This window comes from Strix uralensis, chromosome 1, assembly GCF_047716275.1.
Source record: "Strix uralensis isolate ZFMK-TIS-50842 chromosome 1, bStrUra1, whole genome shotgun sequence".
Lineage (NCBI taxonomy): Eukaryota > Metazoa > Chordata > Aves > Strigiformes > Strigidae > Strix > Strix uralensis.
The window spans coordinates 44,222,030-44,242,460 of NC_133972.1; the positions used below are offsets into that span (position 1 = coordinate 44,222,030).

The 20,431-nt window shown below is 39.2% G+C and overlaps 1 protein-coding gene across 6 annotated transcripts in view; it reads right to left on the reverse strand.

Annotated features, from left to right (window-relative positions):
• Positions 1-513: 513 nt before the first annotated feature.
• The window catches only part of PPP1R9A (protein phosphatase 1 regulatory subunit 9A), a 157,159-nt gene continuing 137,241 nt past the window's right edge, over positions 514-20,431 (reverse strand). For 2 of the 6 annotated variants that reach the window (XM_074864126.1, XM_074864116.1), the window contains exons 14-20: positions 17,754-17,841; positions 17,578-17,655; positions 14,060-14,258; positions 11,341-11,460; positions 9,444-9,467; positions 8,057-8,239; positions 514-7,093 (exon numbers count right to left, since the gene is read on the reverse strand). In XM_074864126.1, coding sequence (XP_074720227.1) covers positions 6,881-7,093; positions 8,057-8,239; positions 9,444-9,467; positions 11,341-11,460; positions 14,060-14,258; positions 17,578-17,655; positions 17,754-17,841 — 905 coding nt within the window. In that variant the 3' untranslated portion in view covers positions 514-6,880. The remainder of the gene's footprint in view (positions 7,094-8,056; positions 8,240-9,443; positions 9,468-11,340; positions 11,461-14,059; positions 14,259-17,577; positions 17,656-17,753; positions 17,842-20,431) is intronic. The other 4 variants (XM_074864136.1, XM_074864144.1, XM_074864154.1 and 1 more) reach the window with 4 other exon arrangements.

The window sequence follows — 20,431 nt, forward strand, 5'->3', positions numbered from 1 at the left end:
AAATGTTTGGCAGAAGAACTGCTATACTTTGAATATATAAAATCCCCATTATAACTAACCTACACTTGAGTGCAAAATGGTAAAATGTTTGTATATACCCAAACTAATTGAGGTTTTAAACAGTCAAACATTGACCACCAACATGAAGGCAACGTATTTTTGCATCAACCTGCAGCAAAAGATTGCACACTACATTTCATCTGCATATGAAGAAAAAAGGCCATTCTCTTTCCTTACTTTATTTTGGTTTTTACTTCTTTTTACATAATTACAGATTGTAAATGAGATCCAATCAGAGGCCTGTGACTCATGCCAATTTGGCCAAGAGCTGGAGTTAAAATAATCTTTGGCACTGAGCAGAAGGAAGGAAAGAACAAGCAGGGCAAAGTCTGTGTCCCACCTCCCCAGTCTGACCCACGCAGCAACAGCTGTCCAGTCGTGTTCACCATTTATTACTTCCTCTGGAATGACCAACAAATGGGCAGGAAAGTGAGGACTCGATACAAATTCTAATAAAGATTCAGGATTTCTCATTTTATTGCATTCGTTGTCTAACAACAATAATACTCATTGGCAAGAAATTTATTTACACTAACAAATTAACTTTAAACCACAAGGCTTTGTTGTTTGTATTTAAACTGTAAGAAAGCAAAGGTCCACCATGACGTTTTGTTTTGATGTCTCCCAATAACTAAATATTAACCAAAGTTATTTTGGGGAAAACTCAGCAATCTAGAGAAGTTTATATCAACCAAGCACAAGAGAACAAGCTCAGACATGGCACCACTGTGTCTTTCATGCAGATGATCAGACACCAAGATGTACAAACAAAAAGTTCAGGGTAACATGCACTTCATATACATTTGACCTCTTTAAAAAAAGAAAAGGAAAAAATCTGAAGCGCAACCACCTCTTCAACCATATAAAAAGAAACAATATAAGAAGCTGATTTTTACAGTGAGCACAGTGCATTTTAGTCTTTTAGCTGCCTGGTCTTCTAGCAATATATCTAACACTTGTCAGTGACCAGTGAGTTACCATTGCAATGTGACTGGAAAATACGAAAGCAGTTGTTCAGACAGTAAATGTGTATGGGAAAGTATAGAGTCAGAAGAGGTTCACTGTGCACTCCCCACTTCCAAATGGGCTGGTTACGCTTTTACGTCTGGTGCCCTGGGATCCCCCTTTCCTTCAGACACTTATGCACTGGAGCCCGAACCCACTTCCACTGGTGTCAGTGACAAAGCTCCCACCAAAAACCCAGCAGGAGGCTCAGGCTCCCGGGTTATGCAGGTTGGACCCGATCTCATGAGCTGCAAGCCCTCCTCACCTCTCCTTGCCCTGGAAGAGGAAACTTGCCTAACTCAGCAGAGCAGGTTTCACAAACCCTACGTCTTGTTCTTAACATAGTCCAAACTTCCCAAAGGAACAGGCAGCTCCAAGCACTACTGCCAAACCTTCCAGCAAGACGCACATTTTTTAAACCGTTACTTAATGCCAACAGAAAAAGTACCAGTTAGTACTGCTGGTTAGTAACAGAAGGCTCATTTTATAATGAGGGATTGGAGGGCTCAATGTCATGACTAAGGTGTCACAGCTTTGAAAAATCAGTTTTACTGGTGGAAAATGTAGAGTAAAATCCATACAGGAGGTTAACAAAAGGGACTGTGCAATCTGCAGATGACCCACACTCCACTATGGTAAGTGGGTAAACTTGGATGTCACTCATAATCCTGCTCAAAAGCAAGCTGCTGAAAGCGCTCAAATAAAAATCAAAGTCAGGGTTAAAAATATATAAAAGGGTTTCCTTCCTAGAATACTGACACTCCAATAAATCAATCCTGCAAACCTCCCACCCCAAAAAAACAACCTGAGGACAACATGCAGAAGGACCTGCAGAGGACCATTCTGTATACAGTTCTAACAAAGCTTTAAAATCTTCTGATCTGCAAAATACATAAAACCACACAAGAAAAGTGAGCAAATCCACTAGTGCAGACAGGGGTGAGCACGCTGGTGAGACCCTCTTGACCCCCAAGCGCTTTGCTTGTCCGAGGCTGCAGCCAGTGCCGGGGCCCTCTGCCTACGCGCAGACTGTGTGCCTGCAGCCCTACAATGCACGGAGACTGATGTGCTAACTGCTACTAGTGCAGTGTAAATCTGTATGAACATGTATGTACATTATGTATGTACACACACAAACCCATACATATTTATTTAAAGAGGCAATCAAGCCACAAATCACTTAAACATTTCTAGAAAGACTGATTTCATTATTTTCAATCACTAATTTAACAAAATTAAACCAAACCCATCTAACTGCTCTGTGCACTCTGCCCAGACACAGAGCCTGTAACTCTCTGTTAAAGACTTACAACTTAAGTATGTGCTGCTTTTTTCAAACACCTGTTTTTTCAGTATTTTGGACCATAACATAGATTTCCTGAGGTTTTCAAGTGGGAAAGCACAGAAAGAGGGAAGTGCTATTAAAAGGGTCCAGTCCCTTTATCACTTAGATGATAGTGCAGGGGATGAGGCCACACCTAAAAAGAGCAAGATCAGGTTTGCCTTTTGCCTTGACAATATTTTCTCTCTGTAAACACACAGCTAAGAAATCAGCACAAGACTTAATTCTTGCAAACTTCCCCTAAATTTCAGCACCAAGAAACAGTACAGACTGCAGTGCAGATGCTGTAAAGAGCTACAGCTGAATCTGTGCAAACTTTTCCTTTTGATTTTCAGTGTTGTGTTGGTACCCGGAATGGTACTTCTTGGCCATACCCAACTAAATGATGATCCTCTTCCTTCCTACTATAGAACTGGATTCTGCACTACTAACAAGAGTAGCATTTCTTTCTCTGACTTAAAAGTGGAACACGATTAATTCTCAAAAATCACACCAGTGTGTGAGCCAGGTGAAGGTGGAGCAGCTCAGGAGGACAGGAGGCTTCAATAGAAGCAATGAAGTATGAGGACCGCCAATGCTCAGTGTCAAGCACCTCTGAATGTCAGTGAGAGCTGAGGACTGGCAAGCTTCAGAGAAAAGCTGCTCAGTAATTCCAGTAAAAACTCGATTCCTGTGGTATCCCTGCAGCACACTAGAGTCATGGTATAACAGATGCCTTTGCAAAAAAATATAGAAAGTTTAAAAAATGTAAAAGTATTTGTATACACTGAGATACAAACACCACCTAACTGTTCAGCTTTTTACTACTGGCTTCTGTTCCACTGTGCAATTCTAACCTATAATCTGTAACAGTCTCTACTTACAGTGACCCCCACCAGACCTGCTCAGAGAGGTGGGTGAAATGCAAACACCAGTGGGCAATACTCTGTGCATTGCAATGAACAGGTTTGGCTCCTTCCTCACGCCTTGGTCCTGATCTGCCTGGGCAGATTCAAACTGAATTGGGAGTTTTAACATGGAAGTTGCATGGATGCAGCACCCCATCACATGGGAAAATATGAGCTAGAAGCTCGAGTGATGTCTGTATGTTTGGCTGATTTGGACAGGGCAAGGACCCACCACTCTCTCCACGATCTCAGTAGAAACGCTATTTTTTTTAGGACAAAAGTAACGTGCAGTGTTGTATCTTTTACGTTCTGTTTTTCAGAGTTCCATTTTTTGCTAACTCCCCTTTCTTCAACCTTTCAGAGGCTCAATATATTCACAACCTGGCAATACTGCAGCAATGAGCAGAACCAGACTTTACAGAACTGGCCTACCATTGCAACCAGGGAGAAGTTAACTTCATCAGTCCGCTGTGGACACCTAGGTGTTAAGGTGACACAGAGGCATGGCTAGAGGTGTGGAACCACCACACCACCTGCACAACAGTTCAAAGGTGGCCAGGCAAATCAGCATACTCAAAATTGCTTTAGCTCCACAAATAAATATGCAAAAGTAGGCAACAGTTACAGTTGCATGTGAGCCAAAAGAGAAAAGTCTTTCCAGTCATTTAGCATGGAATATTTGTTTCTTCGTACATCAAAACCCCACATCAGTCTGACTTAGCATTGGTTTACAGGAAGTTTAAGTTAAGAATGATGAGACATCCATATCTTTTGTTTCATGTATGTCATTACACAATACAAGGGGAAAAAACGCAACACAACTTTAAAGATCCTATAGAACAGTAACAAAAGTTTCAAACCATGCTACATTCATTTGTTATCCAGTGACACTTCTGCATGTCCCAACAATGAGCTACCATACTTCATAAAAGGAACAACATAAATCTCTTTTATCGCAGAAAAAGCAGCAAAACTCTTGACGTTACTTGGTTTGCTTAGTTTTCATGTGTTGATTAAAATGCATTTTACGGTTTTATTTTAAACTCAAGCTACTACTTTTTTTAAAGTTAGGACTTTGTTGCATTTTTTTAGTCAGAGAATAACAAAATAACACTACCACAAAGCAATACAACCCCCCTGAATGCTTAAAGGACTTAGGTCAAATTAGTTATTCTGCAGAATAAGAATCTGATTTACGAAGAGATTAACTAGGCACTGTTCCAAGCAGCAAGAATGAAAACTCAATGTATAATGCCAAGCAGTCTGCTCAGGTTTCTAAGAAAACAAAGAACATAAAACAGGGACACCACTGTAGATTATTATATACAATCACTTAAACATTACTACAGTGTAAACATTATTTAAAAAGAAAATCATCATGGAATGCATTTATCATCATTGTATTTAAAGTATTAAATTTCCAGTTTCTTCCAGGTAACTTCTCTTACTCAAATATAAATTGCTAGTTTTACGAGGCTGTTAAATATTTGCATAATTTTTCTCCTACAAAGAGCACAGAAAGATTCACTGCAATGTGGAATTCTTGTTAGCAGGTGTATTTTTTTTGCCGGTGGTCTATCTCAAGAAAAGTATCACAAGCCTTTAGAAATATCAGGAAGTATCTTTTACGGAAATTTCATTTTTAGATCTGATAAAATATACATCAGAAACTTGTAGAAATTGGATTTGGAAGGAAAAATACAGCTAATGCTAAGTAGATCTGTTGTGTATTAATTCTGAATGAACTCAGTTTACGGATCATTTTACATGTCAAAGAAATTATTAGGATCAAAAGAAATTTAACTATAAACATTGCACTCCAACTGTTTTCAAATCTGAGCTTCAGAGAACTTTACAGACACAAACCTGAACGACATAAAGTACAGAGCAGAAGAGAAGCCAAGCCAAAACAAAACAAACATTTTCTTCAAAAGAATTCAATATTTGCATTTAGGCTGGCAAATTTTTAAGTTCAAGATTCTAACTTTGCATCAACATCTTAAACAACTTATGGGTTGGCATGACTAGATGAAGGCTGCAACTTCCAGGATGCAGGAAAGGGAAGTGACGTTTCTCAACTATAAACGCTGCTATGTAGTTAGCTTTGACTATAAAGCAGTAAGCTAATACCTCTAGCTTGTGGATATTTGCCTGTTTTCTGTCCATTCTTTTGAAGAAATACTAAATATTTCAATACCACTTTTAAGAGGCATAAACACCATGTAGTGCAAGCTATACAGTGCTTCCGTCATAGTCAAAACTACACAGCAGGCTTCACTGATGGCCTCATAGACCAGGAAAGCAGAAATCTCTGAAGGATGTAATATGACCACTGTTAAGCCATCAATAGATTCTACAGCCTATGCCCAAAAATTCAGGTTTTGGTGGGGATATTCTTTAAACACATCAATCAAAACAGTTAATATATGGCAGCTTTGGATTTAGTAACCTCCATGGCAGCACTGATCTTAACAGCAATGTACTGAATTTAATTCTAACCGGAATCCCTCGTCTTCCTCTTCTTAAAGTGCACTTCTGTAAAAACTGAAAATCTTTAGCAGACTCAAGTTTGATAATCGTTTCCAACAACAGCTTCATAACAGCACAGCACAAAGCTTATTGGAGAATGAATCTGAAGATGTGGTGTTTTTCTTGGAAAAAACAAACCCGAAACAAAATAAGCCCAGTTTCCTGTTCAAAACACATGAAAAAGAAAGTGGAGTGTGCTATAAGAAAGTTGCCTACGCACTGGGAGCACAATGAAATTTATACAGATCTATACGCTGTGCTCTAGTTAGAAATTCATCCTTGCTCAGATATCTAAAGGATAAATGTTATCCTCAGATTTCTGTGTAAACCCACATAATCATTTAAGGCTTTGCCTCCTTCCTGGATTAACTACTGTACAGTTAATAGAAAGAGTTTCACCTCCTGCTTTTTGCCCAGGGGGAATATCGATTCTCCTGTCTTTATTTCCAGTGTATAATAAGAAGTCACTGAACAGTTGTGTTTCCAGAGCAGGGTCGCTTCAAGGTACTGACGCAAGATGAAACTTACTCCAGTAGACAGAACTGAGTACCCAAACACCGTAAAGAAGCTGAACTTCCAGTTAGAAAATTAAGTCAACTCTTATCAGACAGAGCACAACTCCTTTTACCCAGCTGAAGAAACGTTCACCAATCGTTTTGACTGGCCATCCTATTCAGAAGAGGTGAAGCAGTAGACCATGCTCCTCAGCATCATGCTGGTTACTGAAGTGACCAAACACATAGAGCTCAATAGAGAAGAGCAGTTTGGAAGGAAACACCGCCACACAAATATGAAATCTGTTAGCTGTCAACAACAACAAAACAAACCGAGGGGCTGGGGTTGTTTCACATGGCAACAGCAACGAGCGTGAACTGGATATGAGGGAAAATAAAACTACACAATATAAATTTCCCTAGTCTTTCTATGTATAGCCCCATTTCTCTGTACACACTCTTGTGTAATGAATACAAGAAAGCTGAAGGGGCACCAGAGTGGATATGAGTTTCTCTTCCCTTGAAGTGCCTCCACTTTCCTAACACAGCAGCACTTCTGCTTATCACTGCTCATTAGTGCCCTCTGTTGCATCTGATGAAGACTTGTCTGTTTTCTTCGATTTCCTCTGCAGTTGCTCTTGTTCCTTCTTCCGAAGCTTTTCCCTTTGCTTTTCCATTTTCTCTTGAGCTTTGCGAGCTTTCTCCAAGGATGCTTTCATTTCCTTTAGCTTTTTTTTAATGATTGCTCTGTCCTGGGAAGATGTCATACCAAGAGCCTGAGGTGGGGAAAACAAAATTTAAGAAGAAAAAGCATTTCATATGGTTTAATCTATCACAAATTTTTTCACATTCTAATAGTAATTCTTCTTAGGTAGAAGACTATAACAACTAAGCAAATTTGAGACAGACTCAGATACATTACTGATGTGTAAGTAATACACTTCTGTACTAATTTCCATGCCTTCCACTTCTAGAATATTAAAGAATTAGATCTAATTCACACCACCAATGTTGATTTCATTGGTCAAATTGTGGCAAATAAAGATTAAACTATTTGCCTGAAGTCACCTAAGTCTACATAGAACAAGACTTCCCAATTTTCACTGCTATGCCTTAGTCAAAAGTTCACTTGCTCTCTTCTAAAACCCCTATAGTTAGTTAAACGCCAGCAAAAAAAATCAGAAAGGAAACACCAAACTTGGTTTCAGATCTGCTGAGATTCCCACAACTCCTTCCTGTAATTACTGACAAAAGTAGGCTCGTATTTTCACTACAAGAAACAATGTATACTTTATACATCAAAACTGTATTTAGTTCTAACATAGTACAACCAGTATCAGCTTATGCCTCCAGTATCCCACTAATCTATTTTTCACTTGCTACTTCTGATGTATGTCTATTTACTATCTTCTCTGAATCATCCTTTTGCAAAACAGAGCTGGATGAGGAACACGTGCATGCAAATACCAGGCTGCTATATGATTTATGCAGGCAAATATGGGTACATTATATACATCCAGAGTTTTCACAAAGCAAATACCCTCTATTTCTGAAGCTTCTGAATCCAAGTGCATATGGGAATTTCTTAAAGTGTTGCTGTGGCTTTATACTCTGTGTTTATTATTCTAGTCTATCACCACTACACACACAGGGGTTCACTGTTTTCTGGCTGAATTCTCACTTCTTGTAAAGTGACACCAAATACTACAGTTAGTCTTGAAGTCCAGTCAGTGAATTACCTTGAGCTTACTCCCATCCAGCTGAAGGAGATGCTCCCCGTTAATGTTTTGGGCACTGAATTCAGAAACATACTGTTCAAGGTTTAGGCTCATTAACCAGTGGGAAACCTGCTGCACGCTCCACTCCTGAACAGCACGACTCTGACACTGACTGTGCTTAGGAGACTGTCCATCGTCAAGGATCTGTGGCAAAAACATGCTGCATTATTATTAAAAGGGTAACACGGATGAATAACAACATTTTTCTGTACAAACCACCAGCATCAGAGCAGAAGTATCTGTACTATCTTTATACTACAATAACAACAATTTCACACCGCTGTATTACATCCGTATCTAACCAGGTATCTAAGAATTGGTACAAGGTACCCAAAAAGTCTTCTACCTATAAATAGAAGAAGAAAAAGGAACTGGCATTCCTTTTAAACCAAACAGGGACTGAAATGGCCAGGTGGCACAATTCAAAACAGATATGCTCCCATTCCCTTGCAAGATTTTTATCCTTCAAATTAGAATGTTTCTAAAGGATGCAATGAATTCTGCATTCCATTTCCTGGGCTCATTCACAGATCTTTATGATGTGTTTAACCTATAAAACAAGAAATTCGAGGGAAAAGACCCCCTCAGAAAACCACTCTAAAGTTCAAAGTGATGACATCAAACAGCCAGTGAAACTGATACTATCTATGGAAGACTATGAGATGACACAGAGGAGCGGTAAGGAACACACAGCGATCCCACAGCCCTGGTCCTGCTCTCATCATGTTGCACTGCTGCTGCTGCTGCTGTGGAGAGCACAAACACAGCACCTGGAGGGGCAGGTGGAGCGTCAGCTGCTGGAGCAGCCCCATGTCCCTGCTCTGCCACTTCATTCCAGCCAGGGGTATGCCACTGGGGCCTGGAACAAAAGCTACTCTGTCCCAGCAGTGGTCAGCAAAGCAGCTGCTACAGGCTGCAGCAGCTGTCTGCTGTTACAGCAGCTTTTACACCGGGTTAGAGGATGCTGGGAGCTCTCTCAGCTTCCGGCTGTCCAGTTCTCAGGGCTGGGAAAAAGACAGTTTAAGCACTATCTTTTTTTTCTCCTATCACCAGCAGGAGCTCAGGGCAGCTCATGCTTGGCCTGGTGGATTTGCTCTGACACCAACCCTCCTCCCCCTTCCAGCATACTGCAAAAACTGCAATTTGCTATGGCCTTGAAAACTCTTAGCAGAAAGGAGAGGGGAACTCAAGAGAAGGACAGAGGAGCCAGTGACATCTGCGTGTTCTGCTCGAACAAGAGCGTTTGCCACACAACACCATAAAACAAGAAATGTGAATCTGCAAATGAGACGATACATTGCCACGCGATGGTCACACAATTCACCACAACAGCACACTAGTATCTCACCTCATCATCAATCATATCCAGGCTCTGAGTGAGGGAGCAACAAAGAAATGGGAAAGAAAAGCATTATAGAAACAAAATACAGAACATGTAACAGCATGTAAAAGTTCAGGCAAGGGCAGCACCAAGATTTGCAAACACATATGGCTACTCAAAACCAAAGAGATTTCTTTAAAAAAAATTATTTCCAGAAGCAGAGAGGTTATGTTGAAAGCTCAGCACACACATGATTTGGCAGCTAAACCTGAGACTGTGTCAATGAAACCCCTTGGAGCTCCTGGTCTTGACACCCTAGAACCGGTGGGAACCTTCCTGATGGCTCCAATCCCAAGAGCAAAAGCTCCTCAATTAGAGGAGAACAACCTGCAAGAAGTGGGTTCTCTCCCCACCCTTTAATTTTTTTCATCTCTTTCAAATAATCATGTCAGATCTGCCAGAGAAGCCTGAGCGAAGGAGCTCTTGCAGCAATATGCTATGAAGGGCTGAAGAGCAGTGCTGGCCTGATCCCCTGCCAGGGTGGTTGCGGAGGTTTCCACTGCAGCTTTTGCTGAACACACTGCCTGATTTGGAGGCTGCAATTTGGCACACAGCAGAGGATGGTGAAAACACATTCATTTTTACAGACCTGTTCAGGCTTGGTATTTTAGAAGTGATAGAGAGCTGAACAAGCAAAATGAAAGCATTTTCAAGCTTTTACTTCAATAACACTGGGAACGGGGCATTGTCACAATAGAATACATAATATAAGGGGAATGAAACATGGTAAGAGAATGAAATGTATTATCAAGATAGTATTAATACTAAATGAAGCGTCAATGATTACTTTGTTGTTTTCAGTAATTCACAGGATATACAGACCTGTCTGCACTCTCCTATGACATAAATTTTTGCCCTTTATTGCCTGCAGTAAGTAACCTCTAAACAACAGTTGGGTTTGTAGACTTGCATTTTGGCAAATGGGGTTGCATGGAACAGCTCTCATTCTTTAAACCCATGCAAAGCATGCAGGCAGTAATACAACAAACCTAACTATCATGACAAAAATAAGACATAGATACTTCAAGTTCCTCCTCTCTAGAAAAAAAAACCCTGGCTCAAACCTCACATGAAAAATGTGAAGTTCTTACGGACTGTTTATAAAAGAAGAAAGGCACAGGGTTCTTGAGTCCACAGGAGGACCCATTGTCAGCTACTGTCAAATTGTGCAAATTCACTGACAACTGAGTTATAAAATTAGTATCTTAAGTATTTTCAGCATCTTATATTCTGCTCAATTATGTCACCGATTTACAGGGTTAGGAATGCTTTTTCACATTATCATAGTTCAAAAAAACTCTGGTTTGAAGTAACTGAATTCAAATCCACTGTGCAAAGCAAGCACAAAGAATGCAAACTGGATTAACACAAATACGTGCTAATCAATATACATACATTCAGGTACAGTAACACACAATTACTGCATGTACAGGTCATTATTATTTTAATGTATCAGGGTAAAAATTAGTCTATGTGAAGGTGCCTTACATCTCAACTATATTTACCAAACCATGCTGTCTGTTTATTATCTAAAAATTGTCTTAATTATGTCTAGTTTAGTGTATGTATATGTATCTATGGGTCCACATATACATATTTACAAGGTAGGAAAAGGTATTGAAATGTGTGAGGATACAGCATCTCTTAGAAAACCAACTGCAATCTACTTTCCTACGATAATACCATAGGACCTTTATTTCAAGTCATTACTATATGAACAAGAAAAATTGAAACCAAGATTTAATTTTCTTCTCCCATTCTACTGCCTAAAAATATCTCTTTATTATTGAAGTAATTATCAAGTAAAATGGCATGGGAGAAGGAAAACAACAATTTCCCACCTTAAACAATTTCATCAGCATACCTCATCTGACGACAATGCTAAGGAGTGCGAGAAGCCTGGGGTTTTAGGTTCCGCTCCTAAACCGCTCAAATCAGCTGAACTTGTGCTGCTGGGACTGAAATCATCGTTGAATGTGAAATTCTGTGGAGAAAAAGGTGAGTTAGAATGAACAACCTATATTATACGTGCATCTAAAAGGGAAATTGGCTTTCTGTCTTCCAGGTTGGCATAGTTCAGGAGTGATCTCAATCATTTACCGAAACAGTTACAATACACATGAGGAAGCCTAATTTTTAGTATTGTTAATAATTATAGAATACACAGTATTTTTACCACTGTGTATTTCAAGAGATACCTTTGCCAGCTTAATGCCTCAATGAATAGCAAAGGGGTCTGAAAGCAATTTCCAGACTCCCTCTTAAGATGCTGGCTCTCATCCTGGAGCTAAATTACTGCTTCTGTGGGTTAATCACTAGCATTCTACTGTCCTCCAAGTATTTAGGACAAGCGTAGCACCGGCAGTAGCACAAAGAATAGGACAGAGGATTAATTAGCAGAGAGAAGTGAAAACTGCTATTGAAAGAGCAAGGAGAATATCCTGTGAATCCATTTCTGAGTCCCAAATAATCTCCCAGAAAAGTGAAAAGATCCTCTCTCTTTGCCTATACCTTTAGAAAAAACTGAAATTGAAAGTAAAAAAGATTTTTGGATTTTGAATGTTATTTACTGAACTAATAAAACAAATACTGTTTTTTCTTAACAATGCAATGACAGACATCACACCTTACAGCAAAAAATAGTAAAAGCGTGCACATACTTCCCAGGAATACAGCAAAATTACCATCAGAAGACAAAAATTAACAAGTATTTCAGGCTGAGTGAGAACCATAAAAAAACAAAATCTATAAAAAATTAAGGACACCATGATACTCCATTTAACTTGAATATACAGTTGATGATATGGAGACCTCTAATCTCTACTCTAACATCTAAATGAGAATCAAATTCAATTCACTTTTGACATTCAATTTAAAAAATGGATCCAAACATCAAAATGAAAAACAACACTAAAAGAGTTATCCTTTTATCCCCCCCAAAGGTATTTGACCTATCTTTTCTGCAAACAAGAAGTCTTCCAAAAATATCAAGTGTTGGTCCTCTTAGTTTTGCTGGAAATCCAACTAAATATTGGTATCATGCTCTGCTTTAAAAACCTGAATGGCAGTGTAGGAACTGTTAGTTTAAGAGCTGGCAAACTTTACAGAGACATCAAAATGTTTTTGTGATCAGTTTTCTCACACCTATGTTTAGAAATCCTGTTCTGCTTTTCTCAACTCTTTATAGAGAAGAAAATCCAAGCAGCTTCCTTAATACGCAAACTTTTAGCCCCCACAGTGTTCTTAGGCCAGGAGTTCAACAGCTCTACCTCCTGTTGTGTGAAGAACATCTTCTTCTTTTTTAAGTACTCTGATTTTAATTTCAGCTCTATTTTGTGCAAACTTCAGCCTTATGATGAATTTAAGTCTTTACAATTTAATCTTCTATTGGAAAATATAAGATAGCCAAGGCCTGCTAATAACTATGTTAGCAGGAAAAACACCCCCCAAAACCTCAACCTAATACTAACTGTAAAAGGAGGTGCTTTTTTCCCCATCTGAAAAACATTTTTATACAATATTTGTTTAAAGGGACAAATAGGATTTACATGTCTAATCCTCATCTTTCTTTTTCAAAAGAAACTGGGCAACGGATTAGTTTCTCTTTAATCTTTAGAGATTCCATCTGTGATCTTGTCTATTAATCTGATTTGGACTGGTCAGCCTTGTGCTGCTCTCCCTACCAGGTAACACAAGCACAGCTATGACCTTGCATAGCTCGATGCACAGCAGAAGTAAGGTATCACCAGCTTTTGGCACCAAAAGAGTAAGAAATACCTGTGGAAACTGCTATTATGTACATGTATGTGTTCGTAGAAGACAGAGAAATTAGATTTCTGGTTCATATTCCTGTACATAAAGTTGAGAACCATATCTGTTTCTTTTTACCAGACCAATATAAAAAGTCAACTGCTACAAGTTATAAGAAGATACAGGCAGAGAAATATTTTCCAGAAGTGAAAATAAACATGAAAAATCTAAGTATATTACTAGAACTAAGGGTTATTTAAGGAGTTATCATGCTGAAACATTCATGCACATAGAAAGGAATCACACGGATGTATTAAATTACAATAGTTCATATTTACAGTTCAAGCATTTTCATATAGAGAATTAATTCAACATCCAGCATGCATGACAAACAGATTTCATTATTGGGGGAAAAAAGGCAGATGACTGACGGCATACAGCATTTCTTCACTTGCAAACACCTCATTTGAACATGGGTAGGTATTCCCACAATCAGTCCTGAAGAATGCGAAAAATATCTACAATTGAATACACAAATCTAGCATTTGTTCAGTGGATCCAAATGCTAATTTCCACTGGCACCACTTGCTTTTGTTACGGTACAGCACACCACAGTTAGTTTACTGAATTAATGTACATTAAGACAGAGTAAAAAGGTAGAATGTGGAATGGTACAATGACAGAGATGTTCTGTTCGGATGAACTTTTACCGTACAATGAACACCATGCACTGTTTATTGTAGTAGTCACATATTGGCCTGTTCTTTTTCCAGAAACATGAAGCCAATTATGCCACTCAACACAGTGGGAATAAGGTAGTTTTTAGTTTCTACCTTTGACCCTTTTTTAGCTGGACTTATATTTTCAGAGGAAGGTTCAGTTGAGCTGGTAGGCGATGGCAGGTTGCTAGAAGAATTGGATCCCTTGCTACTCTCTCCATACCATGTGAATGGTACACAGTGTGGGAGAGAGGAGGATCGCTCTGCTAAAGATTTAGTGTTTGCTGATTTCTGCAGAATCTCTCTGGTGGTCCTGTTTAAGAGAAAGGAGCAGGAATATGTGTTAGATTATAAAATGAGAGAAAACAAAATGCTACAGAGGCAGTTAATTTTGAAAAGAGTGACGTTCCCTGTAACTGTGTAAAGAACTGAGTGGCATGCAGCTGGTAGGGACATGCCTGAAATCTTCTTCAGCAAAAGAAGAAAAAAGTGGGTTCTTTTGATTCTTTTTCTAACTCAAGCTCTCTTAGACAACACAGACCAGAGACAGAGGCCAGCTGAAAATGCCTGTACTCCCACTGTTTGGATGTGAACTCCAGTCAAGAAGCCACATGTTGTGTTGGTGCCTTTCTGAGCTCCAGTGGTATCTCAACATGATTAAATAGATTAGACTCAGCACTGATCCAAGTGGGCTCTGGTTCCCAGAGAAGGTCTGGCTTGGATTTCGAACACCGGCAGAATGAATCAGGTCTGCCTGTATCCCTCTATGGAGATGTGCCTTTGTTGTAACAGCTAAATACCGATAGAGTATTATTATATTGACTTTAAAGTTATTAAATACTAAAAATATTAATATAGAAAAAGGAAAGAAGCACCTAAGTGATATTATCAGCTTCTCTCTAGTAACAAAGATTGCAATCAAGGCAAAGGTAACAGTTATAAAATAAAATGCCTAAATTACTCGCTAAATATATCATGTCAACAGTACAGTATGTAAATTAAAAATAACTATAGAAAGTGTCTGCCTCAGAGAACTTATGCATCTGTCATATTCTCGTATTATTTATATCAACATATAAGTTACTGTTTCAGAGCATTAAACTTCTACTGTTCTTAGCAGCCACCAGTACATTGTACATATGTAAATCTCCCTCAACTTCTACCTTCTGGATAGCTTCTAAATTATTAACATAATGACTAGAGCTTTGTATATTGTGAAGCCTCTTTTCTGTATGGATGAAACTGAGTTTGTCAAAGGTCCCCCACCCATTGAAGCAGAAGAAGAATCCTCTCTCCCTTTAGCTAGACAAAGAAAGGTGGATATGATTCAGTCCTGTGCTCCTCTCTCATCCTCTAATCTTGCTTGAAAGTAGAAAGAAAAAACAAACTATGTTGCCCATATCACCCAGCTTCAGGCAGGGAAATATATGCTTCTTACTTAAATGGAAAATCTTTTATATATGTAACATTAGTGGTAGTCTTAGGAAATAATTCTGGATTTTATTTACACATCCTGGGTGCTAATTTTTGGCAATGGGAAAATAATGCATGCAACATCCATGTGACAGTGTGATTAATTCTACATTAAGTAGTTGCTCTAGTGGACATAATTACAACAGGATGTCATCTTTTGATCACCATCTTCCTTGTTTCAAAGAGCTTATACAGCTTTGGACTGTAGAGAAAACATTTCTTCTGAGGCAAATTCTTTGGTGTTAGTAACAAAGGAAGTGACAACAGGTGTTTAAAAAGTTATGCTGAAATAATTTTCCAGTTAACAGAAGCACAGTGAGAAATACAAATGCTTAGGAATTCTGACTTTGAAAGCAGTATTAAACTTTGCTTTTAGTAACAGTATCAGAACTCAGAAATATTAACAAACAATACAAATAACTGATTTATCAAATGGTCTAGTAAGCAACTGATATCTCTACGCAGAGATCTGCTTTCTGTAAGAAAGATACCTATGGGATTTCACAAATGTCTGTAACATACTATGTTGGTATACAAGTTCTTCCAAACAAGTATACATTCATACCCTGTGGCTTTAAATGCTACGTGATGTTTAAGAGCCTGCTAAGGGACTAGCTGCCTTACAGCAGTGAATATCACTAACTCCAGGTCACACTGCAAGCAGACAGGTCAGTGGAACTGGCTGGAAAAGGTTTTCTGACACCAGCGCAGAGGCGATGACTGCTGCCTAAGATCACTGAAAATACCTGTAGGACACAAATGTATAAATGTATGCTGAGATAGAACACTGCACTTCAGTACAGTGTGCCTGAGGGAGTAAGTCAGAAGTCTGAGGTTTCTTTTGCTTCTCTGATTTTATGGAGCTACACAATATACTTGTCACTGGGTCTCCATAATAGACTGTCAGCAAAACTCCACAATGGCTACACACTGGTTTTCCACCACAATGATTTTCTGAGTAGCGTTCAAAGTTTGCTTTCTTCTGATAGCTCTTTTATCATGCAGGTGTTCTTCTGCATTGTTTTACGTGCAGAGAGTTTTTGAGCTGCTATGTCCTTTCTAGACTTTTGGAACGTATTAAGTTTGCTTAGCATTCCTGACATTAACTTGTCTTTCATACCTGGAACCAGGTATCACCCGTTGTAGCTGTGATCTTGTTGGACTCATCAGTACGTGAGGAGAGACCTTCAGTAAAAATCTACACTAGCTTTTGCAGGGAAGATTGCTTCCTGCCATTTTGAACATTCATTTATTTATTCAGAGTCCAGATGCTGGTGATGTGGTCTCATCAGATCTCTCAATGAATTTACAATTCCTTCCCTGAGAGCTGGTGATGTGACAAATGCAGTCAGCATTTTTCCTGTTTTCAACTTATGATGTTCATCTTCAGGAACAAACCCTTCTGAAAGCATTCCTGATGTGGGTGCCATGAAGCTGCAGTGAACAGCTGCTGCCCATCCTCTCTTTGGGGGCTTTTTCAAAAAAATATCATAGAATCATAGAATGGTTTGGACTGGAAGGGAACTTAAAAATCATCTGGTTCCAACCCCCCTGCCATGGGCAGGGACACCTTCCACTAGACCAGGTTGCTCCAAGCCCCGTCCAACCGCCTTGAACACTTCCAGGGAGGGGGCAGCCACAGCTTCTCTGGGCAACCTGTTCCAGTGTCTCACCACCCTCACAGGAAAGAATTTCTTCCTTATATGTAATCTAAACCTATTCTCTTTCAGTTTAAAACTGTTACCTCTCATCCTATCACTACACTCCCTGATAAAGAGTCTCTCCCCATCTTTCCTGTAGGCCCCCTTTAAAGTGGAATATGTGGAATTGTGTCAAGATTTCTGGTTCACGGGTATTATTAACTGACTGTGTGTGCATCTTGTAGGCCAGCTCTGATAACCTATTTCTTCAAATCCCATTAGTGGATGTAACAGTAGTAGTGATGCCATGATATTATAAGCCTCCAAGTATTTTTAGATCAGATGTTAGTCTTTCATGAGTTAAGAAATCTAGGTTTGTAAGCTCAGAAGGTTATCTCAAAGCTTAACATTTATATGAAGTCAGCGAGACTGTTAACGTTCCCATCTGCTAGGATGATTAGGTTTTTCCAGTATTTCTGGCATATCATTTCTGGCACATCCTCAATCTTTTACCCATACCTACTGCCATAGGTCACCCTAATAGCTTCTTTCTCTTTCCGCTTCTTGCCCTTGTTTGAACTCCTTCTCAAGGGAGCCCTACAAGAATATTAGAAAACATCAGGAAACATCTTTGAAATTTTACTTTCAATCCTTTTAATGAAAAAAAGAAGTATTTTAAATAACAAAATGCTTACCCAAGATCTGCAAGTTTTCGCTTTAGTTTTTCTGTATGCCCTATAGTAGGGCTAGTTGTTCTTGCTGCCTGAGCACATGTGGCACCATCTAGGATACATTTGTACATGGAAGAATGTACATTATTATTTTTAATTGCTACTGATAGCTACTCCACTTTCCATCCAGAACAGTTTGTGTATCTTTTCATAATTAGATATGCATACATGTACATGTGTGTGAGTACACAATTTAATTAGGTGAATTCTTCTCATTTTTAAGAAGATGGCGTGAAGAGGAATAAAAATAAATAAATACTTTCAAAATTTGAAAATACACAGGAAGAAATCTTATTTTAATTGAAGAAAATGGAAAGTTGAGTTTTAATGACTATGTAGTAAGTCAAACAACACAAAGATTTACATGTAAACATTTCAGTGAATCCATTTTTGAACTTAGCAGTAGCCGCTTAAGTTTCCTTTTACAGAATTCATTTGGTATGTATGTTTTACTTCCAAAATGACTCCTGAAATGCTTTCTTGAACTTTGGAGCCAAGAGTACCTTTTATGATGGACATGTTATCTCTTTAGCTTGAACATCTTTGTTAAAAAAACCCATTTAGCTTCAATTCCAACCATTCTGAATTTAAAAAGAATTAAAAGTAGCTTAGTTAATAAATTTGCCCTGAGACATCTACCAATTTTTGATCTCTTCTACAAACACTGTTAAAGCCCAAAGAGGAAACAGCCTGCAGTACCTATAAAGCCAAAACAATGAATCTGAGTCTGCAAAACATCCTGTAAAATCTATATGGAAGTTAAAAGAAAACACACAGCAGTTGAAAAAAATTCAGTTTCTGTGATTCTTAAACATAAAGAGTGTCCCCAAATACTCTAGAGGAAGCAACTGAAGGTCAGTCATTCATGTCACTTGCGGTTTGGTGACTTTTACGATGTGACCGCAGACGTACAGCAACTTTTAACTGAAAGCACCGCTGGGTTTGTGGATCTCTCCTACTGGAGCTGACATAAATTAAGCCCTCAGAATTAACCCAAAATACCACTGAACTATCACAGGACAGTTGGGTGTGTGTACAGAACTTTGTACGTTGCTCTGTGGATAATACTTGGCCAAGTTTTCATTCAAGTAAAAAATTCAATGCATAGCTGATTCACGGATCATGGGAAAAGCAGGAAAATAAGCCTCTTGCAATGCCCACAGTCTAAAAGCCATACTATTTCTACCAACACAAGTCCTCATGTTAAAAAAAAAATTCAAGAACAAACAATTAAGAACAACTCACAAGTAACCTCATGCCAAAAAAGCAAACAAAAAAAAGTAATATGAAGAATGACAAAAGCAAGGCAAAGCCTCCTGAGAAGAAATTCATTCCCCAGAGAGACTGGGGAGAACTTTAGGTTCTTTAATAAGTCCTCAACTTAAGACATCAATTTAATCAGCTGATCAGTTAATCAACATCAATTTAATAAGTCATCAACTTCAGGGTGATGCACATTTTGCATCAGCCCTACACTCTGCACAGTCTTCGCCTGTCTCCTCTTATGGTTCCTCTTTCACCTTTAATGCATACTTCTCATTTAACCACTGTCACTATGGCCACTTTTAAGAATAAAAGTTGTAATGTTTATTTTCACTGTAGCTATTCACAGGCAAGTGAGGCTTGAGGGACAGTGGGCAGGGGGCTTTTTTGAGAAACTTCTTAATGACAGTAAATGAAACTATAAGGTACACTGCTTTGTTGGTGGGCAAGCAATGAAAGCATTTAGTAGCTGGAGGTTTTGCTGCTGTTGTAGAAGAAATAATCTGGAGAGCTCAGCCACATGTAGCAGCCACCTGGTATGGCAAACTTCTGTTTGGACTCTTGTATCACTATGCTCCCTCCCACTCACATGCACCTTGGCCCAGGCAGGGCACTCTGAATAATGACAATTTTCTGGGGAAAACATTCATGCTGGCTATGGAATACAGTGGAAGATGGATGGGCTAGGTCCCAAAACCAGCTGCAGTGGCAGAGTAGATTTGAATCTACAGGGTCTTGCACACCTGGAGGTACAAAGCGCTTGGCACATGGCAGGGGCCACAAACCAGGGCTGCAGGTGCCCTGCCCAGGCAGGAGGGGACTCTGACCACCCTGGATGGGCACATCTTCCCTGACTCCTTGTAGTTCTTCAGAGAGCGCGAGGGAGAGATGGTTCCTCAGAATAAATCACACAGAAGCTGTTTAATCCATCACTTTCAGCCTCAAGGAGCTGGTGTAAGTAATCTAGGGCTGATGGGATGTGGAAGGAGACTAGACCTAACTTTCTTTCCCAAGGTCACAAAACAGTTGTAGCCAGCCTCACATCAGTGGAGTCACAGGGGGGCCATAGGGGTCATAAGGGGACCATAGGGGTCATCTCGGCCGCCTTGTCAAAGGATGCTGTTGCACAAAACAGGCAGAACTGAAGAAAATAAATTAATCATACACATAGATGAAAAAGTTGCACTTAAAAGATGAACAAGCAAAATTCCTCATCGTTTTGCAATGAAACTGATCTCATGTCATTTCAGCTCTTCCCACAACACTGCAGGATCTCATAAGAAAAAAAAAAGACAAGTGTGAGCTTGCCAACACTCACTTTTGCTAATGAGAGATTAATCAATGGACACAGACATGTGCTCTCTTTCCATCTCTAAAAA